The 25,531-nt window shown below is 38.1% G+C and overlaps 1 protein-coding gene and 1 non-coding gene across 2 annotated transcripts in view; one reads left to right on the top strand and one right to left on the bottom strand.

Annotated features, from left to right (window-relative positions):
- The window catches only part of PRIM2 (DNA primase subunit 2), a 358,287-nt gene that overhangs the window by 215,462 nt on the left and 117,294 nt on the right, over positions 1-25,531 (top strand). Inside the window, exon 10 of the mRNA XM_047102680.1 lies at positions 1,070-1,255. Coding sequence (XP_046958636.1) covers positions 1,070-1,255 — 186 coding nt within the window. The remainder of the gene's footprint in view (positions 1-1,069; positions 1,256-25,531) is intronic.
- On the bottom strand, positions 19,039-19,141 carry LOC124529447 (U6 spliceosomal RNA). The gene has a single exon (XR_006966345.1). It is a non-coding gene; the product is annotated as a U6 spliceosomal RNA (small nuclear RNA).

Below are 25,531 nucleotides of genomic sequence, written 5' to 3'. Positions count from 1 at the left end.
CAAACTCCACACCCGAAAAACAAATAACCCAGTGAAGAAATGGGCAGAAAACATGAATAGACACTTTTCTAAAGAAGACATCCAGATGGCCAACAGGCACATGAAAAGATGTTCAGCGTCGCTCCTTATCAGGGAAATACAAATCAAAACCACACTCAGGTATCACCTCACGCCAGTCAGAGTGGCCAAAATGAACAAATCAGGAGACTATAGATGCTGGAGAGGATGTGGAGAAACGGGAACCCTCTTGCACTGTTGGTGGGAATGCAAATTGGTGCAGCCGCTCTGGAAAACAGTGTGGAGGTTCCTCAGAAAATTAAAAATAGACCTACCCTATGACCCAGCAATAGCACTGCTAGGAATCTACCCAAGGGATACAGGAGTACTGATGCATAGGGGCACTTGTACCCCAATGTTCATAGCAGCACTCTCAACAATAGCCAAATTATGGAAAGAGCCTAAATGTCCATCAACTGATGAATGGATAAAGAAATTGTGGTTTATATACACAATGGAATACTACGTGGCAATGAGAAAAAATGAAATATGGCCTTTTGTAGCAACGTGGATGGAACTGGAGAGTGTGATGCTAAGTGAAATAAGCCATACAGAGAAAGACAGATACCATATGGTTTCACTCTTATGTGGATCCTGAGAAACTCAACAGGAACCCATGGGGGAGGGGAAGGGAGAAAAAAAAAAAAAGACGTTAGAGTGGGAGAGAGCCAAAGCATAAGAGACTGTTAAAAACTGAGAACAAACTGAGGGTTGATGGGGGGTGGGAGGGAGGGGCGGGTGGGTGATGGGTATTGAGGAGGGCACCTTTTGGGATGAGCACTGGGTGTTGTATGGAAACCAATTTGTCAATAAACTTCATAAAAAAAAAATAAAAAAAAAAAATGTTAAGAAAACAGTTCATCTGTAATTGCATTAAAAATGCTTTCTTATAGTTTTTGTTTTTATTCTAATTAGACTAAATTTACAGTTTGCAAATTAGATTGAGTTTGCAACAGCTATTGTGAGGAACCTGGTAAACCTTCCACATAACAAAAAACTCTTTTTCTCGTAGCTTTCTACCAAATCCTTCCCACCTTGCATGCGGCAGTTACATAAAGCTTTGCGGGAAAATCACCATCTTCGTCATGGGGGCCGAATGCAGTATGGCCTCTTCCTGAAGGGCATTGGTTTAACACTGGAACAGGCATTGCAATTCTGGAAGCAGGAATTTATCAGAGGAAAGATGGATCCAGACAAGGTAATTTTGAAAACTCACAACAGTAGCTGAAATTTTAATTTGGTTTGAAAACTTAAGGTCTGTTGGTCTATTTTTTAAATATACCTCTGAAATATAGTTGAACATTCTAAAAGATAAATGTGTCTACAATTTCATTTTGGTAAAAAACTCCCATATTAATCTAATAGATTCTAAACAAAAGATTGGGAAAGTTTAATTTAATTCAAAGGATGAGATTGAAACAGCAATGTAAGTGGTAAAGTCATGCTTAAGAGTCATTGTCTGTGAAGGTATATTGCCAATAGTCATTATAAGACTGAACTAGGAGATACTGAGAACAAAAACAATTTTAGATGTTTTTAAATTTTTTTCTTCAGAATCTTTCATTGAGCATTTTTAGTTAGACATTAATCACTAGAAACCTGAGGACTGCTTTTCAATCTATTCTTAGTACTCAGATCCCCACTCCTATTTCTTATTTCTCTTCAGTAGTACTAGCTAATAACATTTTATTTTGGAAATACAGTTTTTTGTCCCTTGTGTGCCATGAATTAAGTTCTTTAATGCTTATTTGTTGGTTTGCTTTTTCTTAGAAAAGATAAATTATATAGAACAAAGAATATTTACCAAGTAAATTTCATAATGACACTTTATTAAGTCTTCTGTTAGTTGGCTAGAGCTGCCATAATAAAATCCCACAGCCTGGGTGCCTTAAACAACAAAAAATTATTTTTTCACAGTTCTGGAAGCTGGAAGTCTAAGATCAAGGTGTTGGCAGATTTGGTTTCTCCTGAAGCCTGTTTCCTTGGCTTCCAGATAGCTCCCTTATTGCTCTGTCCTCAAGTGACCCTTTCTCTCTCTCGGTTCACTTCTCTGATGTTTATTCCTCCTCTCATAAGGACATCAATCATATTGGGGTAGAGTCCCACCATTATGACCTTATTTAACTTTAATTAACTTCTTATTTTTATTTTTTTAAGTTTTTATTTAAATTCCAGCTAACATTCAGTGTGATATTAATTTCAGGTATGCAATATAGTGATTCAGCACTTCCATACAGTACCTGGTGCTCATCACAAGTGCACTCCTTAATCCCCATCACCTGTTTAACCCATTCCCCTACCCACCTCCCCTATGGTAACCATCAGTTTGTTCTACATAGTTAAGAGTCTGCTTTTTTAGTTTGCCTGTGTCTCATAATTATCTTTTTAAATGCCATATCTCCAAATATAGTCACATTGGGAGTTAAGACTTCGACACATGAATCTTCGGAAGATACACCTCAGCTTATAACACATCTCTAGCTTTATCTTTTTTAAAAAGTTCAGATCATTTTATAATATTACAGATTTGTTTTTAAAACTGGCTTTATTGTAAATTTTTCAAAGAATCTTAAACTTATCATTTAATAGTTTTCTTTAAACACAGTTTTGGATAATGTTTCTTAGACCTTTATTATATATTTTTTTATTTTAAAGGTAACATGTTTTGATTATAGGAAATGTGAAAAATACAGAAAAATTTACCTGCCGTTTCTCCATTCAGAAATAATTATTATCACCTTTAGCCTTTCTCTCTAGGGTGTAGATAACTAGCTAGAATATTGTGTTTTAAAAGTTGACATTTTTTTAACGTAATTACCACAGGTTGTTGAATGATTTTTGAAAATATCATTTGGATGAGTTGCATGACAGTTCATCCTTTGAACGTGTTAGAATTTGTTTAATCATTCCCCTATTAGTGGGCATTTCGTTGTGTCTTTTTGACTCTGTCATAAATGTTATTGCAACCAATATCCTCAGCACATAAATCTTTGATTATAGCTCTGATTATGTCCTCTGTATATATTCACCAGGGAATAAATTTACCTGGTAAAAAAACTATACACAGCTTTAAAGTTTTGATGCATGTTACACAAAATGACTATTTAAAAGGTTTTAAATTAGACTCTCATCAAGCTTTATGAGAATCTTGCTCTGTCACTGGCATCATTATATATTATTACTTTAAAATATTTTTTGATCTTTTTATTAGGAATTTGATGTATTAAGTGGGCAAGGGTATTAGGGTTCTCCAGAGAAACAGAATCAAAAGAGAAACAGAGGGAGGGAGGGAAGGAGAAAAGATACTTATTATATTGAATGGCTTAGGCGATTTTGGATCCTTACAAGTCCCAAGATCTGCAGTTGGCATCCTGGGGACCCAGGAGAGCTGATAGTATAGTTCCAGTTGGAAGACTGGCAGGTTTGAGACCCAGGCAGAGCCAGTGTTTTAGTTTGAGTCTAAAGGCAGTAAAAACCCATGTCCTAGCTCAAAGCAGTCAGGCAGGAGGAAATTCTGTCTTACTCACTGGAGGGTCGGTCAGCTTTTTGTTGTATTCAGGACTTCAGAGGATTGGAAGAGACCCACTGACACTGGGGAGGGCAGTCTGCTTTACTCAGTGTACCAGTTCAAAGGTTAATCTAATCCAGAAACACCCTCACAGACACATCCAGGATAATGTTTGACCAAATGTCTGGGCACCCTGTGGCCCAGTTAAATTGATACATAAAATTAATTGTCATAGTAGATAAGTGCTTATGAGCCTTGATTTTGAAAAGAGAGAGAAGTTGAGCTAGCATTTTAGCTTGGTTTGTGCTGTAAACTGAGAGGGGAAAGAAGAAAGGGAGAGAAAGGGAAACTTGCTGCAAGTGCTAGGCCTTTGTCTTGTGCACCTGTTCACTGACCACCTTCTTTTATGTGTGTCTGGGATGGTCTATGTATCCATGTCGTCAGTATTTAATTATTTTAAATCAGTGTTTTTGAAAAACAATTTTAAATGCGACTTTTATTTTGCAGTGTAAAAGTAGTTTCCTCAAAAATTATTGTAAAAGAAAATCAAATAATTTTTACCTTTCTAGATAATATATTGCAGTCTGTATTTTCATTTGCTTATTATTGATTACAGAAAATAAATTATTTTGACTGAAGATTTTAAGTTACACTTATAATTTACTGTGTCTGTCTAGTGTTCTGTTGTTAGTCTGTACCTGTAAATAAATGTTCATGCTTTTCTCAATTATATCTTCTCACATATTTTTGCAACGGAATGTCATTTAGTATCCCTGAGTTTATTAAAATATTCTCTTCAGTTTGATTACCCATTTATTGTCACATAAAATTAAAAATATTCCTTTTAAGAAGTATAGAAAATTGATGGCTTAAAATACTGTTTACGGAGAATGATTTTGAACGAAGTATATTAGGCTTTTTTTTTTTTTTTTTTTTTTTTTTTTGTAGTGCTCCAATTAAAGGACCTTGGTGTTAAAGCTAGGAATGATTGGGAACATTCAGTCACTTCTGTTGTATGTTGTGGTGATAGAGTCAGTTTCAACTGAAATTCTTCTATACTATTGCTTCCCAAAATACCACATATCTGATTTCTTTCTCTTTATGCATATGTCCTCATTGTACATTATTTGAGATACATTGCTTTGGACATCTGAGCAAAAATTATGGGGACTTAGCCATTGCTTCTGAGGCAACAGAGAAGTCATTCGTACCTCCAGCACTTTTGAGCCACAGTGCTGTTACCACTGCTTCCTTCCCTCATTGCACTGCCTAGTTCTAAATATTGCTTCTCCCTAATTCCTTTCTAAAAATGAAGTTCTCTTAGTGAATTGACTGCCCAATCGTATCTGTTTCTTTCTCTCATCTTCCCTTGCTTGTGTTTGTTGCAGACATATATTTAGTTGTTGTTTAATACTTTGAATACTTTTCAATCTAAAGTTATAGTTCATGTTGGAGGGGAATTTGCTGACTGTAAAATAACCTAAAGCTGCATGTATTAGTTTTTGTAACTGTCATCTAGAGTATAAATACTAAAGTAGCAAATCCCGAGATATCTTTTATTAAGGTTTAGCAGTTTTTGTATTACAGTCTAGTTTCCTGTTTTATCTTACAAACATTTTTAAATAGTACTGATGCAGTTGTGGAAGCAAGTTAAGGTTCTGATGCTCACTGTTATTTTTTATTGGGAATTCAGTGTATTAAGTCAGTGCTTCTATGTATGCAAAACGTAGCCATCTGTTTATAAAATGTTTATTCAGAGTTGTTAGTTTGGATTGGTTATTTCCTGTTTCTTTAAAAATTTTTTCAGACTAGCATACACTCTCCAGCAGATGGTGTTAGTAATGTAGAGGTACCACCTTATATAGCTACCAGTTACTTGCTACTGATTATACTCTAGTTTTGGGCACTTATCACTACTTTATATTTATTGTTTCTTAATTTATTATCTATATCCTACAGTTAGAAGAAAAACTATATAAAAGCAGGTATCTTGTCAGTCTTATTCACTGTTGCATGTCCAAGCACCTAGAACAGTGCCTGACTTATAATAGGCACTCAATAAATGTTTATTGAATGAACTGAAGAATAAGTCTCCATACAAATAAATCCGTGGAAAACTAGAAAATTGCATGTTTTCTCCAAATTCTTTCATATAACTCAGGACACAGTACTTACACAATTGTTTGTTAATGTGCTTTTATTCCATTTATAGTGAACTTGAAGCTGAATTAAATGAAGAATTTTAATAGAACCTGAAATTTGCTATATAAGCTATTTATTTTATAAACTAGAAGAGATTTCCCATCATGGGCTTGCCAAAAGTGGTCCATGGTATAAAAAAGGTTAAGAACTTTTAAAGGTTATCATAGCAGAGGATAGGGCTTTTAGTTTATTGTCCTATACTTATTTATTTAGTAATTGCAGTTTTCATTTTTCTCCTGCTATATAGAATATCAGTATTGATCTGTCTTCATTGAACTTTGCACATACCATCTTTAGAACTGTTAACAAATTGTAATATCTTTGTTTGCATGTATGTCTTATGACTAGGTTTTGAGCTACTTGAATAGAGGGACTATGACTTTTCCACTTTTGGTCTCAAGGGCTTAGCACAAGACCTGGAAGCTGTTAGATGTTAGATGTTAGCTGTTGAGCCACAGTGCTGTTATCACTGCACTGTGAATACATGGTAGATTCTGCCTAAGCTTTAAAAAGTGGCTTTGTGTATGAGAAAATACTTTTTTTTGTTTCTTTTTTAGGTAGCGGTATATTTCTAACAAGTTATGAAATATTAACAGTTATTTTAGTAGCTAACCAAATTTGTTGTCTTACATGTATTTTTCTAAATCAAAATTATAGGTTGGAAGAATATATAACTACAAAGGAAGTGGTAACCAGTTATCATCACTATTATTTAATGTCCAGAAATATAGTTTCAGTTACAGTTATATACAAAATATAGTAGTCAAATTCTGATTCTCATTAAAAGTACAAAGAAATATGCATATGTGTGTGTGTGTATACACAAAAATACTTAATCCATTTACTTTGCATTGATTACTCAACAGGTTTTATTTCATCATGGGTAAGTGTTCTGGAGATACTGCAAAAAAAGACATAGCCCTTGTTTATGAGGACTTTGTAGCCTCCTGGAAAAAACTTAAGTGCAAATATACAAATTCAGTATGATAATTGCCATGGTTGAGATGGTCATAGGATTCTGTAGTAAAACATAGGAAGGGGCTGACAGGAAGGAGAATAGTAACTGAATGTGTCATGCAGTGGAGATGTCATATTTGCCAGGTCAAGTTGCAAGGGAATTCCATGTTGAGTGGATTGTGTTTCAAGAGAAACGTTAGGTAAGAGAGTGTAGCCTCTGCTCTAGGTGGTAGAAATCTGAACTGTAAAAGTAGAATTGTGGCTAGAGATGAAGTCTGTAGATACAGGCTTTTATTTTAACATAATTACTAAAGATGGATGGATTAGTAGGCCAGTAAGAGGTGGTATTTATTGCTAGATAGGTAATTTCTGACTGGGGTTAGGTCATCTTTGTATAGTCAGTTGATAACTGTAGTTTAGTTAGATATACATAATTTCATAAGCTTGAATATTTACTAAAATTGCCTAATGAATCTGGGATGTTATGAAGGTTTACTGACAAAAAGAAATAGTTTGAACGAAATTTCCACCTGCATTTCCACTTGGTTCAAATGAATTTGGCTTCTTTAAATAAGGATTTCTGATTATGGGCCAACATTAATTTTTTAAAAATGTTTTTGCTTTAGGATTTCCATTTGCTTGGTAATAAGGTGAGTTGAAAGATAGAAGTAACAAGAAAGCAATTACAAAACATGATTGGTGAAAGGAAAGTATTGCTAGAGGAAGTTATTAAAGTGGATCGTGTTTGTGTTTCTTGAACATCAGTCTTGAATTAGGATTTGAAAGAAGTGAATGACATGGATGAATACAGAGGTAGGGAAGGAAAATAATGTACACTGAACAGGAAATGAGGGAAAGGTAGTCAAAGCATTGTTCATGCTTCTATTATTTGTTTTTATTATTTGATAATTATTTCATTATTTACTATTTATTCACTGAGGGCTTTTTTCTCTGGCCAGCTAATTTGGGAATTGCTGAGATTTGGGGATGTTGTCATTTTTAAATTGCTGTTTTCAGGCTTCTTTTTGGATTTTACCTTGTCAGTATATTTGAATACCATTTTTATTTGGGTGCATATTGTACTACAGGATAAGGGATTTTTGTATTAAAATATCAACCATTTCCAAGAGGAATATTCTGGTGTTATGAATGATCTTGCAGAGTAATTATTTTAGGGCATACCTGACTCCCAAAATATTAGTGTCATAAGGTAGGGTTTTTATTCTTGGACTTAATTGTATTGAGTATGAATATTTATGATATATTAAAAATTTAAAAATAAAGCCTTTTTTTGAGTATAGTTGACACGTGATGTTACCTTAATTTCAGGTATACAACATAGCAATTCAGCAAACTTAAGCTTATGCCATGCTCACCACAAGTATAGTTATAATCTGTTATGATATTACTGGCTATATTCCTTGTGCTCTACCTTTTGTTCCCATGATGTATTTCTTCCATAACTGGAAACCTGTATCTCCCACTCCCATTCACTCATTTTGCTCATTCCAACTCCCCTCTCTTCTGGCAAGCAGCAAATTGTTTTCTCTATTTATAGGTCTGAGTCTGCTTTTCATTTGTTTATTTGTTTTGATTTTAGATTACACACATAAGTTAAATCATGTGGTATTTGTCTCTGTTTTATTTCACTTAGCATAGTAACCTCTACGTCCATCCATGCTGTCACAAATGGCAGGATCTCATCCTTTATTATGGCTGAGTAATTTTCTATAATGTATGTATATGCACGCGTGCGCGCGCGCGCACACACACACACACACACACACACACCACTTTATCTGTTCATCTATCGATGGACACTTGGGCTGCTTCCGTATCTTGGCTATTGTAAATAATATTGCAATAAACATAGGGATATATACATTAAAAAAAATTATTGTTGGCATTTCTTTGGATAAATACCCAGAAGTGAAGTAACTGGGTCATAGGGTAATTCTGTTTTTGATTTTTTTAGGAAACTCCATACTCTTTTCCACACTGGCTGTACCAGTTTACATTTCCACCAGCAGTGCACTAGGGATTATTTTTCTTCACATTTTTGTTAACATTTGTTATTTGTCATCATTTTGATACTAGCCATTCTTACAGGTGTGAGGTGATATCTCATTGTTCTTGATTTGTATCTTTCTGATGATTAGTGATGTTGAACATCTTCCCATGTGTCTGTTGGCCATCAGTATGTCATCTTTGGAAAAATGTTGATAAGGTTCTCTGCCCTATTTTTAATCGAATTACTTGTTTTGGGGATGTGGGGTTGTAGAAGTTCTTTCTATATTTTGGATATTAACCCCTTGTTGGATACATCATTTGCAATAGGTTCGATGGGTTGACTTTTTGTTTTGTTGATGGTTTCCTTTGCTGTGCAAAGCTTTTTATTTTAATGTAGTCCCAGTAGTTTATTTTTGCTTTTGTTTCCCTTGCCTTAGGAGATCTTCTAGAAAGATGTTGCCAAGGCCAATGTCACATTCCTGCTTGTGTTCTCTTCTAGGATTTTTATGGTTTCAGGTTTCACATTTAAGGTCTTTACTCCTTTATGAATTTATTTTTGTGCACGGTGTAAGAAAGTGATCCAGTTTCATTCTTTTGCACGTAGATCTCCAGTTTTCCCCACACCATTTATTACAGAGACTATCTTTTCCCCATTGTATATTCTTGCCTCCTTTGTCATAGATTAATTGATCATATAAGTGTGGGTGTATTTCTGGGCTCTATTCTGTTCCACTCATCTATGTATCTGTTTTTGTGCCAGGGCCATATTGTTTTGATTACTACAGCTTTGTAGTATATCTTAAAATCTGGGATTGTGATACCTCTAGCTTTGTTGTTTTTCTAAAGATTACTTTGGTGGTGCAGGGTCTTTTGTGGTTCCATACAAATATTAGGAAAATTTGTTCCACTTCTGTGAAAAATGTTATTGGTATTTTGATAGGGATTTCACTGAATCTGTAGATTGCTTTGGGTAGAATGGGTATTTTAACAATATTAATTCTTCCAGTCCATAAGCATGAAATATCTTTCCATTTGTTGTGTTGGTTTTCATTTCTTTCATCAGTGTTTTACAATTTTCAGAGTATAAGTCTTTCACCTTGTTGGCTATATTTATTCCTAGATATTTTATTCTGTTTGGTGCATTTGTAAATGCAATTGTTTTCTTAATTTCTTTTTTTGCCACTTGGCTGTTAGTGAATAGAAATGCAGCTGGTTTCTGTGTATTAATTTTGTGTCTTGCAATTTTACTGAATTCATTTATTTTTTTAAAATTTTATTTATTTTTGAGAGAGAGGAAGACAAGAGAATCCCAAGCAGCTCTAAACCGTCAACAGGGAGCCCGATGCAGGGCTCGAACTCATGAACTCTGAGATCATGACCTGAGCTGAAACCGAGAGTTAGACACTCAACCGACTGGACCACACGGGTGCCCCTACTGAATTCATATATTACCTCCAGTGGTTCTTTGGTGGTGTGTTTAGGGTTTTCTATGTCTAGTATCATGTCATCTGCCAATAGTGATAGTTTAATTTCTTCCTTACATATATGGATGCCTTTTATTTCTTTTTTCTTGTCTGTTTTCTGTGGGTACAACTTCCAGTACTTTGCTGAATAAGAGTGATGAGGGTAGACATCCTTGTCTTGTTTCTGATCCTAGAGGAAAAGCTTTTTTTCACCACTGAGTATGATGTTAGCTGTGGGTTTTTCACATATAGCCTTTATTATGTTGCGGTACCCCCTCTAAACTTATTTTGTTGAGAAAGTTTTTATCACGATTGGATATTGAATTTAGTCAAATGCATTTTCTGCATTTATTGAGCTGGTCATAGCATTTTTATTCTTCATTAATAAAATGTATCACATTGATTTGTAAATGTTGAGACATTTTTGCATCACTGCAATAAATCCCACTTGATCATGGTGAATGACTGCTCTAATGTATTATTAAGTGCAGCTTGGTAATATTTTGAGGATATTTGCATCTGTGTTTGTCAGATATATTAGCCTGTAGGTTTATTTTTTTCTAATGGTGTGTTTGGTTTTGGTATCAGGGAAATCCTGGCCTCCTAGACTGCATTTGAAAGCTTTCCTTCCTCTTCTATTTTTTTGGATTAGTTTGAGACTAGGTATTAACTCTAATTTAAATGTTTGATAGAATTCATCTGTGAATCCATCTAGTCCTGGACTTTTACTTATTTATTTTTTTTTGTAGTTTTTTGAGTATTGATTAAGTTTAATTACTAGTAATTGGTCTGTTCATATTTTTTATTTCCTCCGGATTCACTTTTGGAAGAATGTATGTTTGTAGGAATTTTTCTACTTCTTCTAGGTTGTCCAGTTTCTTGGCATATAATTTTTTATAGTAGTCTCTTATAATCCTTTGTATTTCTGTGCTGTTGGTTAGTTGGTTATTATTTCTCCTCTTTTGTTTCTGATTATTTGGGTCCTTTCTCTCTCTCTCTCTCTTTCCCTTTTTTGATAAGACTAGGTCAAGGTTTATTAATTTTGTATTTCTTTTCAAAGAATCAGTTCTTGGTTTCATTGATCTTTTGTATGTTTTTTTTCCTTTTTTTAAGTCTCTGTGTCTTTAATTTGTGCTCATATCTTTATGATTTCCTTCTTTCTACCTTAGACTTTGTTCTTTTTTTAGATCCTTTAGGTGTAAGTTTAGATTGTTTGAGCTTTTTCTTATTTCTTGAGGTAGGCTTGTATAGTTATATATTTTCCTCTTAGAACTGCTTTAGCTGCATCCCAAAGATTTTGGACCATTGTGATTTTACGTTCATCTGTCTCCATGTATTTTTTTATTTCTACTTTCATTTCTTTGTTAACCCCTTGGTTATTTAGTGTCATGTTTAGTTCCATGTATTTGTGTTTCTTCCAGTTTTTTTCTTGTGATTTCCATTGTCATGTTGTGGTTGTGGTTGGAAAAGATGCATGTTATGCTTTCAGTCTTAGATTTATTGAGATTTGTTATGTGGCCTAACATATCCTGGAGAATGTTCCATGTGCCCTTGAAAAGAATGTGTATTCTGTTGTTTTTGGATCTGTATATGTTATATCCATCTGGTCTAATATGTCATTCAAAGACACTATTTCCGTATTGATTTTCTGCCTGAAAGATTTACACAGTGATATAAATGAGGTTTTAAAGTTCCTTACTATTATTGCATTACTGTCAATTACTCCCTTTATTTCTGTTAATATTTGTTTTGTATATTTAGGTGCCTAATGTTGAGTGCATAGATATGTACAATTGTTATGTCCTCTTGTTGGATTGATCCCTTTATCATTATGTAATGCCCCTGCTTATATCCTGTTACAGTTTTTGTTTTAATACCTATTTTGTCTGATGTAAGTAATGCTACCCTGGTTTTATTTTCTCTTTCATTTTCATGAACTGTCTCTCTCAATCCCATCGCTTTCAGTCTGTATGTGTCTTTAGCTCTGAAGTGAATCTCTTGTAGGTACATTATAGATGGGTCTTGTGGGGTGTTTTGTTTTGTTTTTTAATCCCGCCACCTGTATCTTTTGATTGGAGTGTTCAGTCCATTTACATTTAAAGTAATTATTGATAGGTGTGTATTTATAGTCATTTGGTTCATTTTTTTCTAGTTTCTGTAGTTCTTCTCTTTCCTTTTTTCTTCTCTTGTTCCCTTTCATTGTGGTTGCTGACCACAAGCTACATTTGGCTTTCTCTTTATTTATTAATGTTTATTTTTTATTGTGAGAGGGAGAAAGCACACAAGTGGGGGAGGGACAGAGAGCTGGAGATGGAGCATCTTATGCAGACTCTACGCTGACAGCAGAGATCCCAGTGCTGGACTCAGTCTCATGAACCACAAGATCATGACCAGAGCTGAAGTCAGATGCTTACGTGACTGAACCACCCGGGCGCCCCATGGCTTTCTCTTTATTTTTTGTATATCTATTGTAGGTTTTGGTTTTGTGGTTACCGTGAAGTTCTGTATAACATCCTAAGTATATAGCAGTCTATATTAAGTTGATGGTCACTTAAGTTTGAACACATTCAAAAAAAATTTTTTTTAACTCCCTTTTCTTTTCTTTTTTTTAATGAAGTTTATTGTCAAATTGGTTTTCATACAACACCCAGTGCTCATCCCACAAGGTGCCCTCCTCAATACCCATCACCCACCCTCCCCTCCCTCCCACCCCCCATCAACCCTCACTTTGTTCTCAGTTTTTAAGTCTCTTATGCTTTGGCTCTCTTCCACTCTAACCTCTTTTTTTTTTTTTTTTCCTTCCCCTCCCCCATGGGTTCCTGTTAAGTTTCTCAGGATCCACATAAGAGTGAAACCATATGGTATCTGTCTTTCTCTGCATGGCTTATTTCACTTAGCATCACACTCTCCAGTTCCATCCACGTTGCTACAAAGGGCCATATTTCGTTCTTTCTCATTGCCACGTAGTACTCCATTGTGTATATAGACCACAATTTTTTTTATCCATTCATCAGTTGATGGACATTTAGGCTCTTTCCATAATTTGGCTATTGTTAGGAGTGCTCCTATAAACATTGGGGTACAAGTGCCCCTATGCATCAGTACTCCTGTATCCCTGGGGTAAATTCCTAGCAGTGCTATTGCTGGGTCATAGGGTAGGTCTATTTTTAACTTTTTGAGGAACCTCCACACTGTTTCCAAGAGTGGCTGCACCAGTTTGCATTCCCACCAACAGTGCAAGAGGGTTCCCGTTTCTCCACATCCTCTCCAGCATCTATAGTCTCCTGATTTGTTCATTTTGGCCACTCTGACTGGCGTGAGGTGATACCTGAGTGTGGTTTTGATTTGTATTTCCCTGATGAGGAGCGACGTTGAGCATCTTTTCATGTGCCTGTTGGCCATCCGGATGTCTTCTTTAGAGAAGTGTCTATTCATGTTTTCTGCCCATTTCTTCACTAGATTATTTGTTTTTCGGGTGTGGAGTTTGGTGAGCTCTTTATAGATTTTGGATACTAGCCCTTTGTCCAATATGTCGTTTGCAAATATCTTTTCCCATTTCATTGGTTGCCTTTTAGTTTTGTTGGTTGTTTCCTTTGCTGTGCAGAAGCTTTTTATCTTCATAAGGTCCCAGTAGTTCATTTTTGCTTTTAATTCCCTTGGTTTCCTGTCTCACATTCAGGTCCTTTATCCATTTTGAGTTTATTTTTGTGAATGGCATGAGAAAGTGGTCTAGTTTCATTCTTCTGCATGTTGCTGTCCAGTTCTCCCAGCACCATTTGTTAAAGAGACTGTCTTTTTTCCATTGGATATTCTTTCCTGCTTTGTCAAAGATTAGTTGGCCATACGTTGTGGGTCTGGTTCTGGGGTTTCTATTCTATTCCATTGGTCTATGTGTCTGTTTTTGTGCCAGTACCATGCTGTCTTGATGATTACAGCTTTGCAGTAGAGGCTAAAGTCTGGGATTGTGATGCCTCTTGCTTTGGTCTTCTTCTTCAAAATTACTTTGGCTATTCGGGGCCTTTTGTGGTTCCATATGAGTTTTAGGATTGCTTGTTCTAGTTTCAAGAAGAATGCTGGTGCCATTTTGATTGGGATTGCATTGAATGTGTAGATAGCTTTGGGTAGTATTGACATTTTGACAATATTTATTCTTCCAATCTGTGAGCACGGAATGTATTTCCATTTCTTTATATCTTCTTCAATTTCCTTCATAAGCTTTCTATAGTTTTCAGCATACAGATCTTTTACATCTTTGGTTAGATTTATTCCTAGGTATTTTATGCTTCTTGGTGCAATTGTGAATGGGATCAGTTTCTTTATTTGTCTTTCTGTTGCTTCATTATTAGTGTATAAGAATGCAACTGATTTCTGTATATTGATTTTGTATCCTGCAACTTTGCTGAATTCATGTATCAGTTCTAGCAGACTTTTGGTGGAGTCTATCGGATTTTCCATGTATAATATCATGTCATCTGCAAAAAGTGAAAGCTTGACTTCATCTTTGCCAATTTTGATGCCTTTGATTTCCTTTTGTTGTCTGATAGCTGATGCTAGCACTTCCAACACTATGTTAAACAACAGCGGTTTGAGTGGACATCCCTGTCGTGTTCCTGATCTCAGGGGGAAAGCTCTCAGTGTTTCTCCATTGAGGATGATGTTAGCTGTGGGCTTTTCATCAATGGCTTTTATGATGTTTAAGTATGTTCTTTCTATCCCAACTTTCTCGAGGGGTTTTATTAAGAAAGGGTGCTGAATTTTGTCAAAGGCGTTTTCTGCATCAATTGATAGGATCATATGGTTCTTATCTTTTCTTTTATTAATGTGATGTATCACGTTGATTGATTTGCGAATGTTGAACCAGCCCTGCAGCTCAGGAATGAATCCCACTTGATCATGGTGAATAATTCTTTTTATATGCTGTTGAATTTGATTTGCTAGTATCTTATTGAGAATTTTTGCATCCATATTCATCAGGGATATTGGCCTGTAGTTCTCTTTTTTTACTGGGTCTCTGTCTGGTTTAGGAATCGAAGTAATACTGGCTTCATAGAATGAGTCTGGAAGTTTTCCTTCCCTTTCTATTTTTTGGAATAGCTTGAGAAGGATAGGTATATCTCTGCTTTAAACGTCTGGTAGAATTCCCCTGGGAAGCCATCTGGTCCTGGACTCTTATTTGTTGGGAGATTTTTGATGACTGATTCAATTTCTTCGCTGGTTATGGGTCTGTTCAAGCTTTCTATTTCCTCCTGATTGAGTTTTGGAAGCGTGTGGGTGTTTAGGAATTTGTCCATTTCTTCCAGGTTGTCCAGTTTGTTGTTGCATATAATTTTTCATAGTATTCCCTGATAATTGCTTGTATCTCTGAGGGATTGGGTATAATAATTCCATTTTCATTCATGATTTTATCTATTTGGGTCATCTCCCTTTTCTTTTTGAGAAGCCTGGCTAGAGGTTTGTCAATTTTGTTTATTTTTTCAAAACAACTTTTGGTTTCGTTGATCTGCTCTACAGTTTTTTTAGATTCTATATTGTTTATTTCTGCTCTGATCTTTATTATTTGTCTTCTTCTGCTGGGTTTAGGCTGCCTTTGCTGTTCTGCTTCTATTTCCTTTAGGTGTGCTGTTAGATTTTGTATTTGGGATTTTTCTTGTTTCTTGAGATAGGCCTGAATTGCAATGTATTTTCCTCTCAGGACTGCCTTCGCTGCGTCCCAAAGCGTTTGGATTGTTGTATTTTCATTTTCGTTTGTTTCCATATATTTTTTGATTTCTTCTCTAATTGCCTGGTTGACCCACTCATTCTTTAGTAGGGTGTTCTTTAACCTCCATGCTTTTGGAGGTTTTCCAGACTTTTTCCTGTGGTTGATTTCAAGCTTCATAGCATTGTGGTCCGAAAGTATGCATGGTATGATTTCAATTCTTGTATACTTATGAAGAGCTGTTTTGTGACCCAGTATGTGATCTATCTTGGAGAATGTTCCATGTGCCCTTGAGAAGAAAGTATATTCTGTTGCTTTGGGATGCAGAGTTCTAAATATATCTGTCAAGTCCATCTGATCCAATGTATCATTCAGGGCCCTTGTTTCTTTATTGACCATGTGTCTAGATGATCTATCCATTGTTGTAAGTGGAGTGTTAAAGTCCCCTGCAGTTACCACATTCTTATCAATAAGGTTGCTTATGTGTGTGAGTAATTGTTTTATATGTTTGGGGGCTCCTGTATTCAGTGCATAGACATTTATAATTGTTAGCTCTTCCTGACGGATAGACCCTGTGATTATTATATAATGCCCTTCTTCATCTCTTGTTACAGCCTTTAATTTAAAGTCTAGTTTGTCTGATATAAGTATGGCTACTCCAGCTTTCTTTTGACTTCCAGTGGCATGATAAATAGTTCTCCATCCCCTCACTCTCAATCTGAAGGTGTCCTCAGGTCTAAAATGAGTTTCTTGTAGACAGCAAATAGATGGGTCTTGTTTTTTTATCCATTCTGATACCCTATGTCTTTTGGTTGGCGCATTTAGTCCATTTACATTCAGTGTTATTATAGAAAGATACGGGTTTAGAGTCATTGTGATGTCCGTAGGTTTCATGCTTGTAGCGATGTCTCTGGTACTTTGTCTCACAGGATCCCCCTTAGGATCTCTTGTAGAGCTGGTTTAGTGGTGACGAATTCCTTCAGTTTTTGTTTGTTTGGGAAGACCTTTATCTCTCCTTCTATTCTAAATGACAGACTTGCTGGATAAAGGATTCTCGGCTGCATATTTTTTCTGTTCATCACATTGAAGATCTCCTGCCATTCCTTTCTGGCCTGCCAAGTTTCAGTAGAGAGATCGGTCACGAGTCTTATAGGTCTCCCTTTATATGTTAGACCACGTTTATCTCTAGCTGCTTTCAGAATTTTCTCTTTATCCTTGTATTTTGCCAGTTTCACTATGATATGTCGTGCAGAAGATTGATTGAAGTTACGTCTGAAGGGAGTTCTCAGTGCCTCTTGGATTTCAATGCCTATTTCCTTCCCCAGATCCGGGAAGTCTCAGCTATTATTTCTTAAAGTACACCTGCAGCACCTTTCCCTCTCTCTTCCTCCTCTGGAATCCCAATTATGCGTAGATTATTTCTCTTTAGTGCATCACTTAGTTCTCTAATTTTCCCCTCATACTCCTGGATATTTTTTACCTCTCTTTTTCTCAGCTTCTTCTTTTCCCATAATTTTATCTTCTAGTTCACCTCTTCTCTCCTCTGCCTCTTCAATCCGAGCCATAGTTGTCTCTATTTTTTTTTGCAGCTCATTGATAGTATTTTTTAGCTCCTCCTGGCTGTTCCTTAGTCCCTTGATCTCTGCAGCAAGGGATTCTCTGCTGCCCTTTATACTGTTTTCAAGCCCAGAGATTAATTTTATGACTATCATTCTAAATTCACTGTCTGTTATTTTGTTTAAATCGTTTTTGATCAGTTTGTTAGCTGTCGTTATTTCCTGGAGGTTTTTTTGAGGGGAATTCTTCCGTTTTGTCATTTTGGATAGTCCCTGGAGGGGTGCGGAACTGCGGGGCACTTCCCCTGTGCTGTCTTGAATAACTTGCGTTGGTGGGCAGGGCCGCAGTCAGACCTGATGTCTGCCCCCAGCCCACCGCTGGGGCCACAGTCAGACTGGTGTGTGCCTTCTCTTCCCCTCTCCTAGGGGCGGGATTCACTGCGGGGTGGCGTGGCCCGTCTGGGCTACTTGCACACTGCCAGGCTTGTGATGCTGGGGATCTGGCGTATTATCTGGGGTGGATCAGCAAGGTGCACAGGGGTGAGAGGGGCAGACTCAGCTCGCTTTGCCTTCAGTGGTCCTTTTCGGGAGTGGCCCTGTGGCAATGGGAGGGAGGCAGACCTGTCGGAAGGATGGATCCACAGAAGCACAGCGTCGGGTGTCTGCGCGGTGCAAGCAAGTTCCCTGGCAGGAACTGGTTCCCTTTGGGATTTTGGCTGGGGGATGGGTGAGGGAGATGGCGGTGGCGAGCGCCTTTGTTCCCTGCCATGCTGAGCTCTGTCGTCCGGGGCTCAACAACTCTCCCTCCCGTTGTCCTCCAGCCCTCTCGTTCTCTGAGCAGACCTGTTAGCTTATAACCTTCCAGATGTCAAGTCCTGCTTGCTGTCGGAACACATTCCGTCAGGCCCCCTCTGCTTTTGCAAGCCAGACTCGGGGGCTCTGCTTGGCCGGTGGGCTGCCCCTCCGCCCCCTCCCGCCAGTCTGTAGAGCACGCACCACCTCTCCGCCCTTCCTACCCTCTTCTGTGGGTCTCTCGTCTGCACTTGGCTCCGGAGAATCCGTTCTGCTAGTCTTCTGGCGGTTTTCTGGGTTACTTAGGCAGGTGTAGGTGGAATCTAAGTGATCGGCAGGACGCGCGGTGAGGCCAGCGTCCTCCTATGCTGCCATCTTCAAACTCCCTTTTCTACCATATATATATATATATAGAGAGAGAGAGAGAATCATATTTTACATCTTTTTATTCACCTATTTTCTATTTATTCATATGTCTAATTATGGCCTCTTCTAAAGTAGTCTCTATAACATTTTTTTCTTTTCTGTTTTTTTTTTTTTTATTAGAGCAACCTTACATTTAGGACATTTTATTTTATTTTTTTTAATATGAAATTTATTGTCAAATTGGTTTCCATACAACACCCAGTGCTCATCCCAACAGGTGTCCTCCTCAGTGCCCATCACCCACTTGCCCCTCCTTTCCACCCCCTATCAATCGTAGTTTATTCTCAGTTTTTTAGAGTCTCTTAAGGTTTGCCTCCCTCCCTCTCTAACTTCTTTTTCCCTTCCCCTCCCCCATGGTCTTCTGTTAAAAAAAATATGGAACACTTCACAAATTTGCGTGTCATCCTTGCATAGGAGCCATGCTAATCTTCTCTGTATCATTCCAATTTTTATTTATTTATTTATTTATTTATTTATTTATTTATTTATTTATTTTTATTTTTATTTTTTTTAAATATATGAAATTTATTGACAAATTGGTTTCCATACAACACCCAGTGCTCATCCCAAAGGTGCCCTCCTCAATACCCATCACCCACCCGCCCCTCCCTCCCACCCCCCATCAACCCTCAGTTTGTTCTCAGTTTTTAACAGTCTCTTATGCTTTGGCTCTCTCCCACTCTAACCTCTTTTTTTTTTTTTCCTTCCCCTCCCCCATGGGTTCCTGTTAAGTTTCTCAGGATCCACATAAGAGTGAAACCATATGGTATCTGTCTTTCTCTGTATGGCTTATTTCACTTAGCATCACACTCTCCAGTTCCATCCATGTTGCTACAAAAGGCCATATTTCATTTTTTCTCATTGCCACGTAGTATTCCATTGTGTATATAAACCACAATTTCTTCATCCATTCATCAGTTGATGGACATTTAGGCTCTTTCCATAATTTGGCTATTGTTGAGAGTGCTGCTATGAACATTGGGGTACAAGTGCCCCTATGCATCAGTACTCCTGTATCCCTTGGATAAATTCCTAGCAGTGCTACTGCTGGGTCATAGAGTAGGTCTATTTTTAATTTTCTGAGGAACCTCCACACTGCTTTCCAGAGCGGCTGCACCAATTTGCATTCCCACCAACAGTGCAAGAGGGTTCCCGTTTCTCCACATCCTCTCCAGCATCTATAGTCTCCTGATTTGTTCATTTTGGCCCCTCTGACTGGCGTGAGGTGATATCTGAGTGTGGTTTTGATTTGTATTTCCCTGATAAGGAGCGACGCTGAACATCTTTTCATGTGCCTGTTGGCCATCTGGATGTCTTCTTTAGAGAAGTGTCTATTCATGTTTTCTGCCCATTTCTTCACTGGGTTATTTGTTTTTTGGGTGTGGAGTTTGGTGAGTTCTTTATAGATTTTAGATACTAGCCCTTTGTCCGATATGTCATTTGCAAATATCTTTTCCCATTCCGTTGGTTGCATTTTAGTTTTGTTGGTTGTTTCCTTTGCTGTGCAGAAGCTTTTTATCTTCATAAGGTCCCAGTAATTCACTTTTGCTTTTAATTCCCTTGCCTTTGGGGATGTGTCGAGTAAGAGATTGCTACGGCTGAGGTCAGAGAGGTCTTTTCCTGCTTTCTCCTCTAAGGTTTTGATGGTTTCCTGTCTCACATTTAGGTCCTTTATCCACTTTGAGTTTATTTTTGTAAATGGTGTGAGAAAGTGGTCTAGTTTCAACCTTCTGCATGTTGCTGTCCAGTTCTCCCAGCACCATTTGTTAAAGAGGCTGTCTTTTTTCCATTGGATGTTCTTTCCTGCTTTGTCAAAGATGAGTTGGCCATATGTTTGTGGGTCTAGTTCTGGGGTTTCTATTCTATTCCATTGGTCTGTGTGTCTGTTTTTGTGCCAATACCATGCTGTCTTGATGATGACAGCTTTGTAGTAGAGGCTGAAGTCTGGGATTGTGATGCCTCCTGCTTTGGTCTTCTTCTTCAAAATTCCTTTGGCTATTCGGGGCCTTTTGTGGTTCCATATGAATTTTAGGATTGCTTGTTCTAGCTTCGAGAAGAATGCTGGTGCAATTTTGATTGGGATTGCATTGAATGTGTAGATAGCTTTGGGTAGTATTGACATTTTGACAATATTTATTTTTCCAATCCATGAGCAGGGAATGTCTTTCCATTTCTTTAAATCTTCTTCAATTACCTTCATAAGTTTTCTATAGCTTTCAGCATACAGATCCTTTACATCTTTGGTTAGGTTTATTCCTAGGTATTTTATGCTTCTTGGTGCAATTGTGAATGGGATCAGTTTCTTTATTTGTCTTTCTGTTGCTTCGTTGTTAGTGTATAAGAATGCAACTGATTTCTGTACATTGATTTTGTATCCTGCAACTTTGCTGAATTCATGTATCAGTTCTAGCAGACTTTTGGTGGAGTCTGTCGGATTTTCCATGTATAATATCATGTCATCTGCAAAAAGCGAAAGCTTGACTTCATCTTTGCCAATTTTGATGCCTTTGATTTCCTTTTGTTGTCTGATTGCTGATGCTAGAACTTCCAGCACTATGTTAAACAACAGCGGTGAGAGTGGGCATCCCTGTCGTGTTCCTGATCTCAGGGAAAAAGCTCTCAGTTTTTCTCCGTTGAGGATGATGTTAGCTGTGGGCTTTTCATAAATGGCTTTTATGATTTTTAAGTATGTTCCTTCTATCCCGACTTTCTCAAGGGTTTTTATTAAGAAAGGGTGCTGGATTTTGTCAAAGGCCTTTTCTGCATCGATTGACAGGATCATATGGTTCTTCTCTTTTTTTTTCTGTTAATGTGATGTATCACGTTGATTGATTTGCGAATGTTGAACCAGCCCTGCATCCCAGGAATGAATCCCACTTGATCATGGTGAATAATTCTTTTTATATGCTGTTGAATTCGATTTGCTAGTATCTTATTGAGAATTTTTGCATCCATATTCATCAGGGATATTGGCCTGTAGTTCTCTTTTTTTACTGGGTCTCTGTCTGGTTTAGGAATCAAAGTAATACTGGCTTCATAGAATGAGTCTGGAAGTTTTCCTTCCCTTTCTATTTCTTGGAATAGCTTGAGAAGGATAGGTATTATCTCTGCTTTAAACGTCTGGTAGAACTCCCCTGGGAAGCCATCTGGTCCTGGACTCTTATTTGTTGGGAGATTTTTGATAACCGATTCAATTTCTTCGCTGGTTATGGGTCTGTTCAAGCTTTCTATTTCCTCCTGATTGAGTTTTGGAAGAGTGTGGGTGTTCAGGAATTTGTCCATTTCTTCCAGGTTGTCCAATTTGTTGGCATATAATTTTTCATAGTATTCCCTGATAATTGTTTGTATCTCTGAGGGATTGGTTGTAATAATTCCATTTTCATTCATGATTTTATCTATTTGGGTCATCTCCCTTTTCTTTTTGAGAAGCCTGGCTAGAGGTTTGTCAATTTTGTTTATTTTTTCAAAAAACCAACTCTTGGTTTCGTTGATCTGCTCTACAGTTTTTTTAGATTCTATATTGTTTATTTCTGCTCTGATCTTTATTATTTCTCTTCTTCTGCTGGGTTTAGGCTGCCTTTGCTGTTCTGCTTCTATTTCCTTTAGGTGTGCTGTTAGATTTTGTATTTGGGATTTTTCTTGTTTCTTGAGATAGGCCTGAATTGCAATGTATTTTCCTCTCAGGACTGCCTTCGCTGCATCCCAAAGCGTTTGGATTGTTGTATTTTCATTTTCGTTTGTTTCCATATATTTTTTAATTTCTTCTCTAATTGCCTGGTTGACCCACTCATTCGTTAGTAGAGTGTTCTTTAACCTCCATGCTTTTGGAGGTTTTCCAGACTTTTTCCTGTGGTTGATTTCAAGCTTCATAGCATTGTGGTCTGAAAGTATGCATGGTATAATTTCAATTCTTGTAAACTTATGAAGAGCTGTTTTGTGACCCAGTATATGATCTATCTTGGAGAATGTTCCATGTGCACTCGAGAAGAAAGTATATTCTGTTGCTTTGGGATGCAGAGTTCTAAATATATCTGTCAAGTCCATCTGATCCAATGTCTCATTCAGGGCCCTTGTTTCTTTATTGACCGTGTGTCTAGATGATCTATCCATTTCTGTAAGTGGGGTGTTAAAGTCCCCAGCAATTACCACATTCTTATCAATAAGGTTGCTTCTGTTTATGAGTAATTGTTTTATATACTTGGGGGCTCCGGTATTCGGCGCATAGACATTTATAATTGTTAGCTCTTCCTGATGGATAGACCCTGTAACTATTATATAATGTCCTTCTTCATCTCTTGTTACAGCCTTTAATTTAAAGTCTAGTTTGTCTGATATAAGTATGGCTACTCCAGCTTTCTTTTGGCTTCCAGTAGCATGATAAATAGTTCTCCATCCCCTCACTCTGAATCTAAAGGTGTCCTCAGGTCTAAAATGAGTTTCTTGTAGACAGCAAATAGATGGGTCTTGTTTTTTTATCCATTCTGATACCCTATGTCTTTTGGTTGGCGCATTTAATCCATTTACATTCAGTGTTATTATAGAAAGATACGGGTTTAGAGTCATTGTGATGTCTGCATGTTTTATGCTTGTAGTGATGTCTCTGGTACTTTGTCTCACAGGGCTTAGGATCTCTTGTAGGGCTGGTTTAGTGGTGACAAATTCCTTCAGTTTTTGTTTGTTTGGGAAGACCTTTATCTCTCCTTCTATTCTAAATGACAGACTTGCTGGATAAAGGATTCTCGGCTGCATATTTTTTCTGTTCATCACATTGAAGATCTCCTGCCATTCCTTTCTGGCCTGCCAAGTTTCAGTAGAGAGATCGGTCACGAGTCTTATAGGTCTCCCTTTATATGTTAGACCACGTTTACCCCTTGCTGCTTTCAGAATTTTCTCTTTATCCTTGTATTTTGCCAGTTTCACTATGATATGTCATGCAGAAGATCGATTCAAGTTACGTCTGAAGGGAGTTCTCTGTGCCTCTTGGATTTCAATGCCTTTTTCCTTCCCCAGTTCAGGGAAGTTCTCAGCTATAATTTCTTCAAGTACCCCTTCAGCACCTTTCCCTCTCTCTTCCTCCTCTGGGATACCAATTATGCGTATATTATTTCTTTTTAGTGTATCACTTAGTTCTCTAATTTTCCCCTCATACTCCTGGATTTTTTTATCTCTCTTTTTCTCAGCTTCCTCTTTTTCCATAACTTTATCTTCTAGTTCACCTATTCTCTCCTCTGCCTCTTCCATCCGAGCCGTGGTGGTTTGCATTTTGTTTTGCATTTCATTTAAAGCGTTTTTCAGCTCCTCGTGACTGTTCCTTAGTCCCTTGATCTCTGTAGCAAGAGATTCTCTGCTGTCCTGTATACTGTTTTCCAGCCCAGCGATTAATTTTATGACTATTATTCTAAATTCACTTTCTGTTATATTATTTAAATCCTTTTTGATCAGCTCATTAGCTGTTGTTATTTCCTGGAGATTCTTCTGAGGGGAATTCTTCCGCTTGGTCATTTTGGATAGTCCCTGGTGTGGTGAGGACCTGCAGGGCACTTCCCCTGTGCTGTGGTGTATAACTGGAGTTGGTGGGCGGGGCCGCAGTCAGTCCTGATGTCTGCCCCCAGCCCACCGCTGGGGCCACAGTCAGACTGGTGTGTGCCTTCTCTTCCCCTCTCCTAGGGGCGGGATTCACTGTGGGGTGGCGTGGCCCGTCTGGGCTACTTGCACACTGCCAGGCTTGTGATGCTGGGGATCTGTCGTATTAGCTGGGGTGGGAAGGCAAGGGCCACGGCGGCGGGGGGGGGGGGCAGGCTTAGCTCGCTTTTCCTTAGGTGATCCACTTCAGGAGGGGTCCTGTGGCAGCCGGAGGGAGTCAGATCCGCTGCCGGAGGTTTGGCTCCGCAGAAGCACAGAGTTGGGTGTTTGCGCGGAGCGAGCAATTTCCCTGGCCGGAACCGGTTCCCTTTGGGATTTTGGCTGGGGGATGGGCGGGGGAGATGGCGGTGGCGAGCGCCTTTGTTCCCCGCCAAACTGAGCTCTGTCGTCAGGGGGCTCCGCAGCTCACCCTCCCTTTGTCCTCCAGCCTTCCCACTTTCCGAGCAGAGCTGTTAACTTATGACCTCCCAGACGCTAAGCCGCGCTTGCTGTCGGAACACAGTCCGTCAGGCCCCTCCGCTTTTGCCAGCCACACTCGGGGCTCTGCTTGGCTGCCGAGCCGCCCCTCCGCCCCGGCTCCCTCCCGCCAGTCCGTGGAGCGCGCACCGCCTCGCCACCCTTCCTACCCTCTTCCGTGGGCCTCTCGTCTGTACTTGGGTCCGGTGACTCCGTTCTGCTAATCCTCTGGCGGTTTTCTGGGTTATTTAGGCAGGTGTAGGTGGAATCTAAGTGATTAGCAGGACGCGCGGTGAGCCCAGCGTCCTCCTACGCAGCCATCTTCCTGTCTCCTGTATCATTCCAATTTTAGTATATGTGTTGCCAAAGCGAGCACTCTATAACATTTCTTTTAAGGCCAGTTTGGTGGTGATAAACTCCTTTAACTTTCATTTGGGAAACTTTTTTTTTTTTTTAACTATTTCTTTTTCATTGCTAAATGATAGTCTCGCTGGATAGAGTATTCTTGATCACAGGTTTTTTTACTTTTAGCACTTTGAATAGTACATCATGCTATTCCTTTCTGGCCTGCAAAATTTCTGCTGAAAAATCAGCTGATTGCTTTATGTGATTTCTCTTGTATGTAACTTACTGTTTCTCTCGCTGCTTTTAAAATTCTCTCTTTATCTTTAACCTTTAATATTTTAATTATTATATTTCATGGCATGGGCCTCCATGTGTTCAACTTGTTTGAAACTCTCTGTGGTTCTTGAACCTGGAGGTC

Source organism: Lynx rufus, unplaced genomic scaffold, assembly GCF_022079265.1.
Source record: "Lynx rufus isolate CCGP_SWC_20201006 ecotype Redwood Valley unplaced genomic scaffold, mLynRuf1.p SCAF_6, whole genome shotgun sequence".
NCBI classification, from domain to species: domain Eukaryota; kingdom Metazoa; phylum Chordata; class Mammalia; order Carnivora; family Felidae; genus Lynx; species Lynx rufus.
The sequence above is the reverse complement of the archived record's forward strand: the minus strand, read 5'-3'. Positions and strand labels throughout refer to the sequence as shown.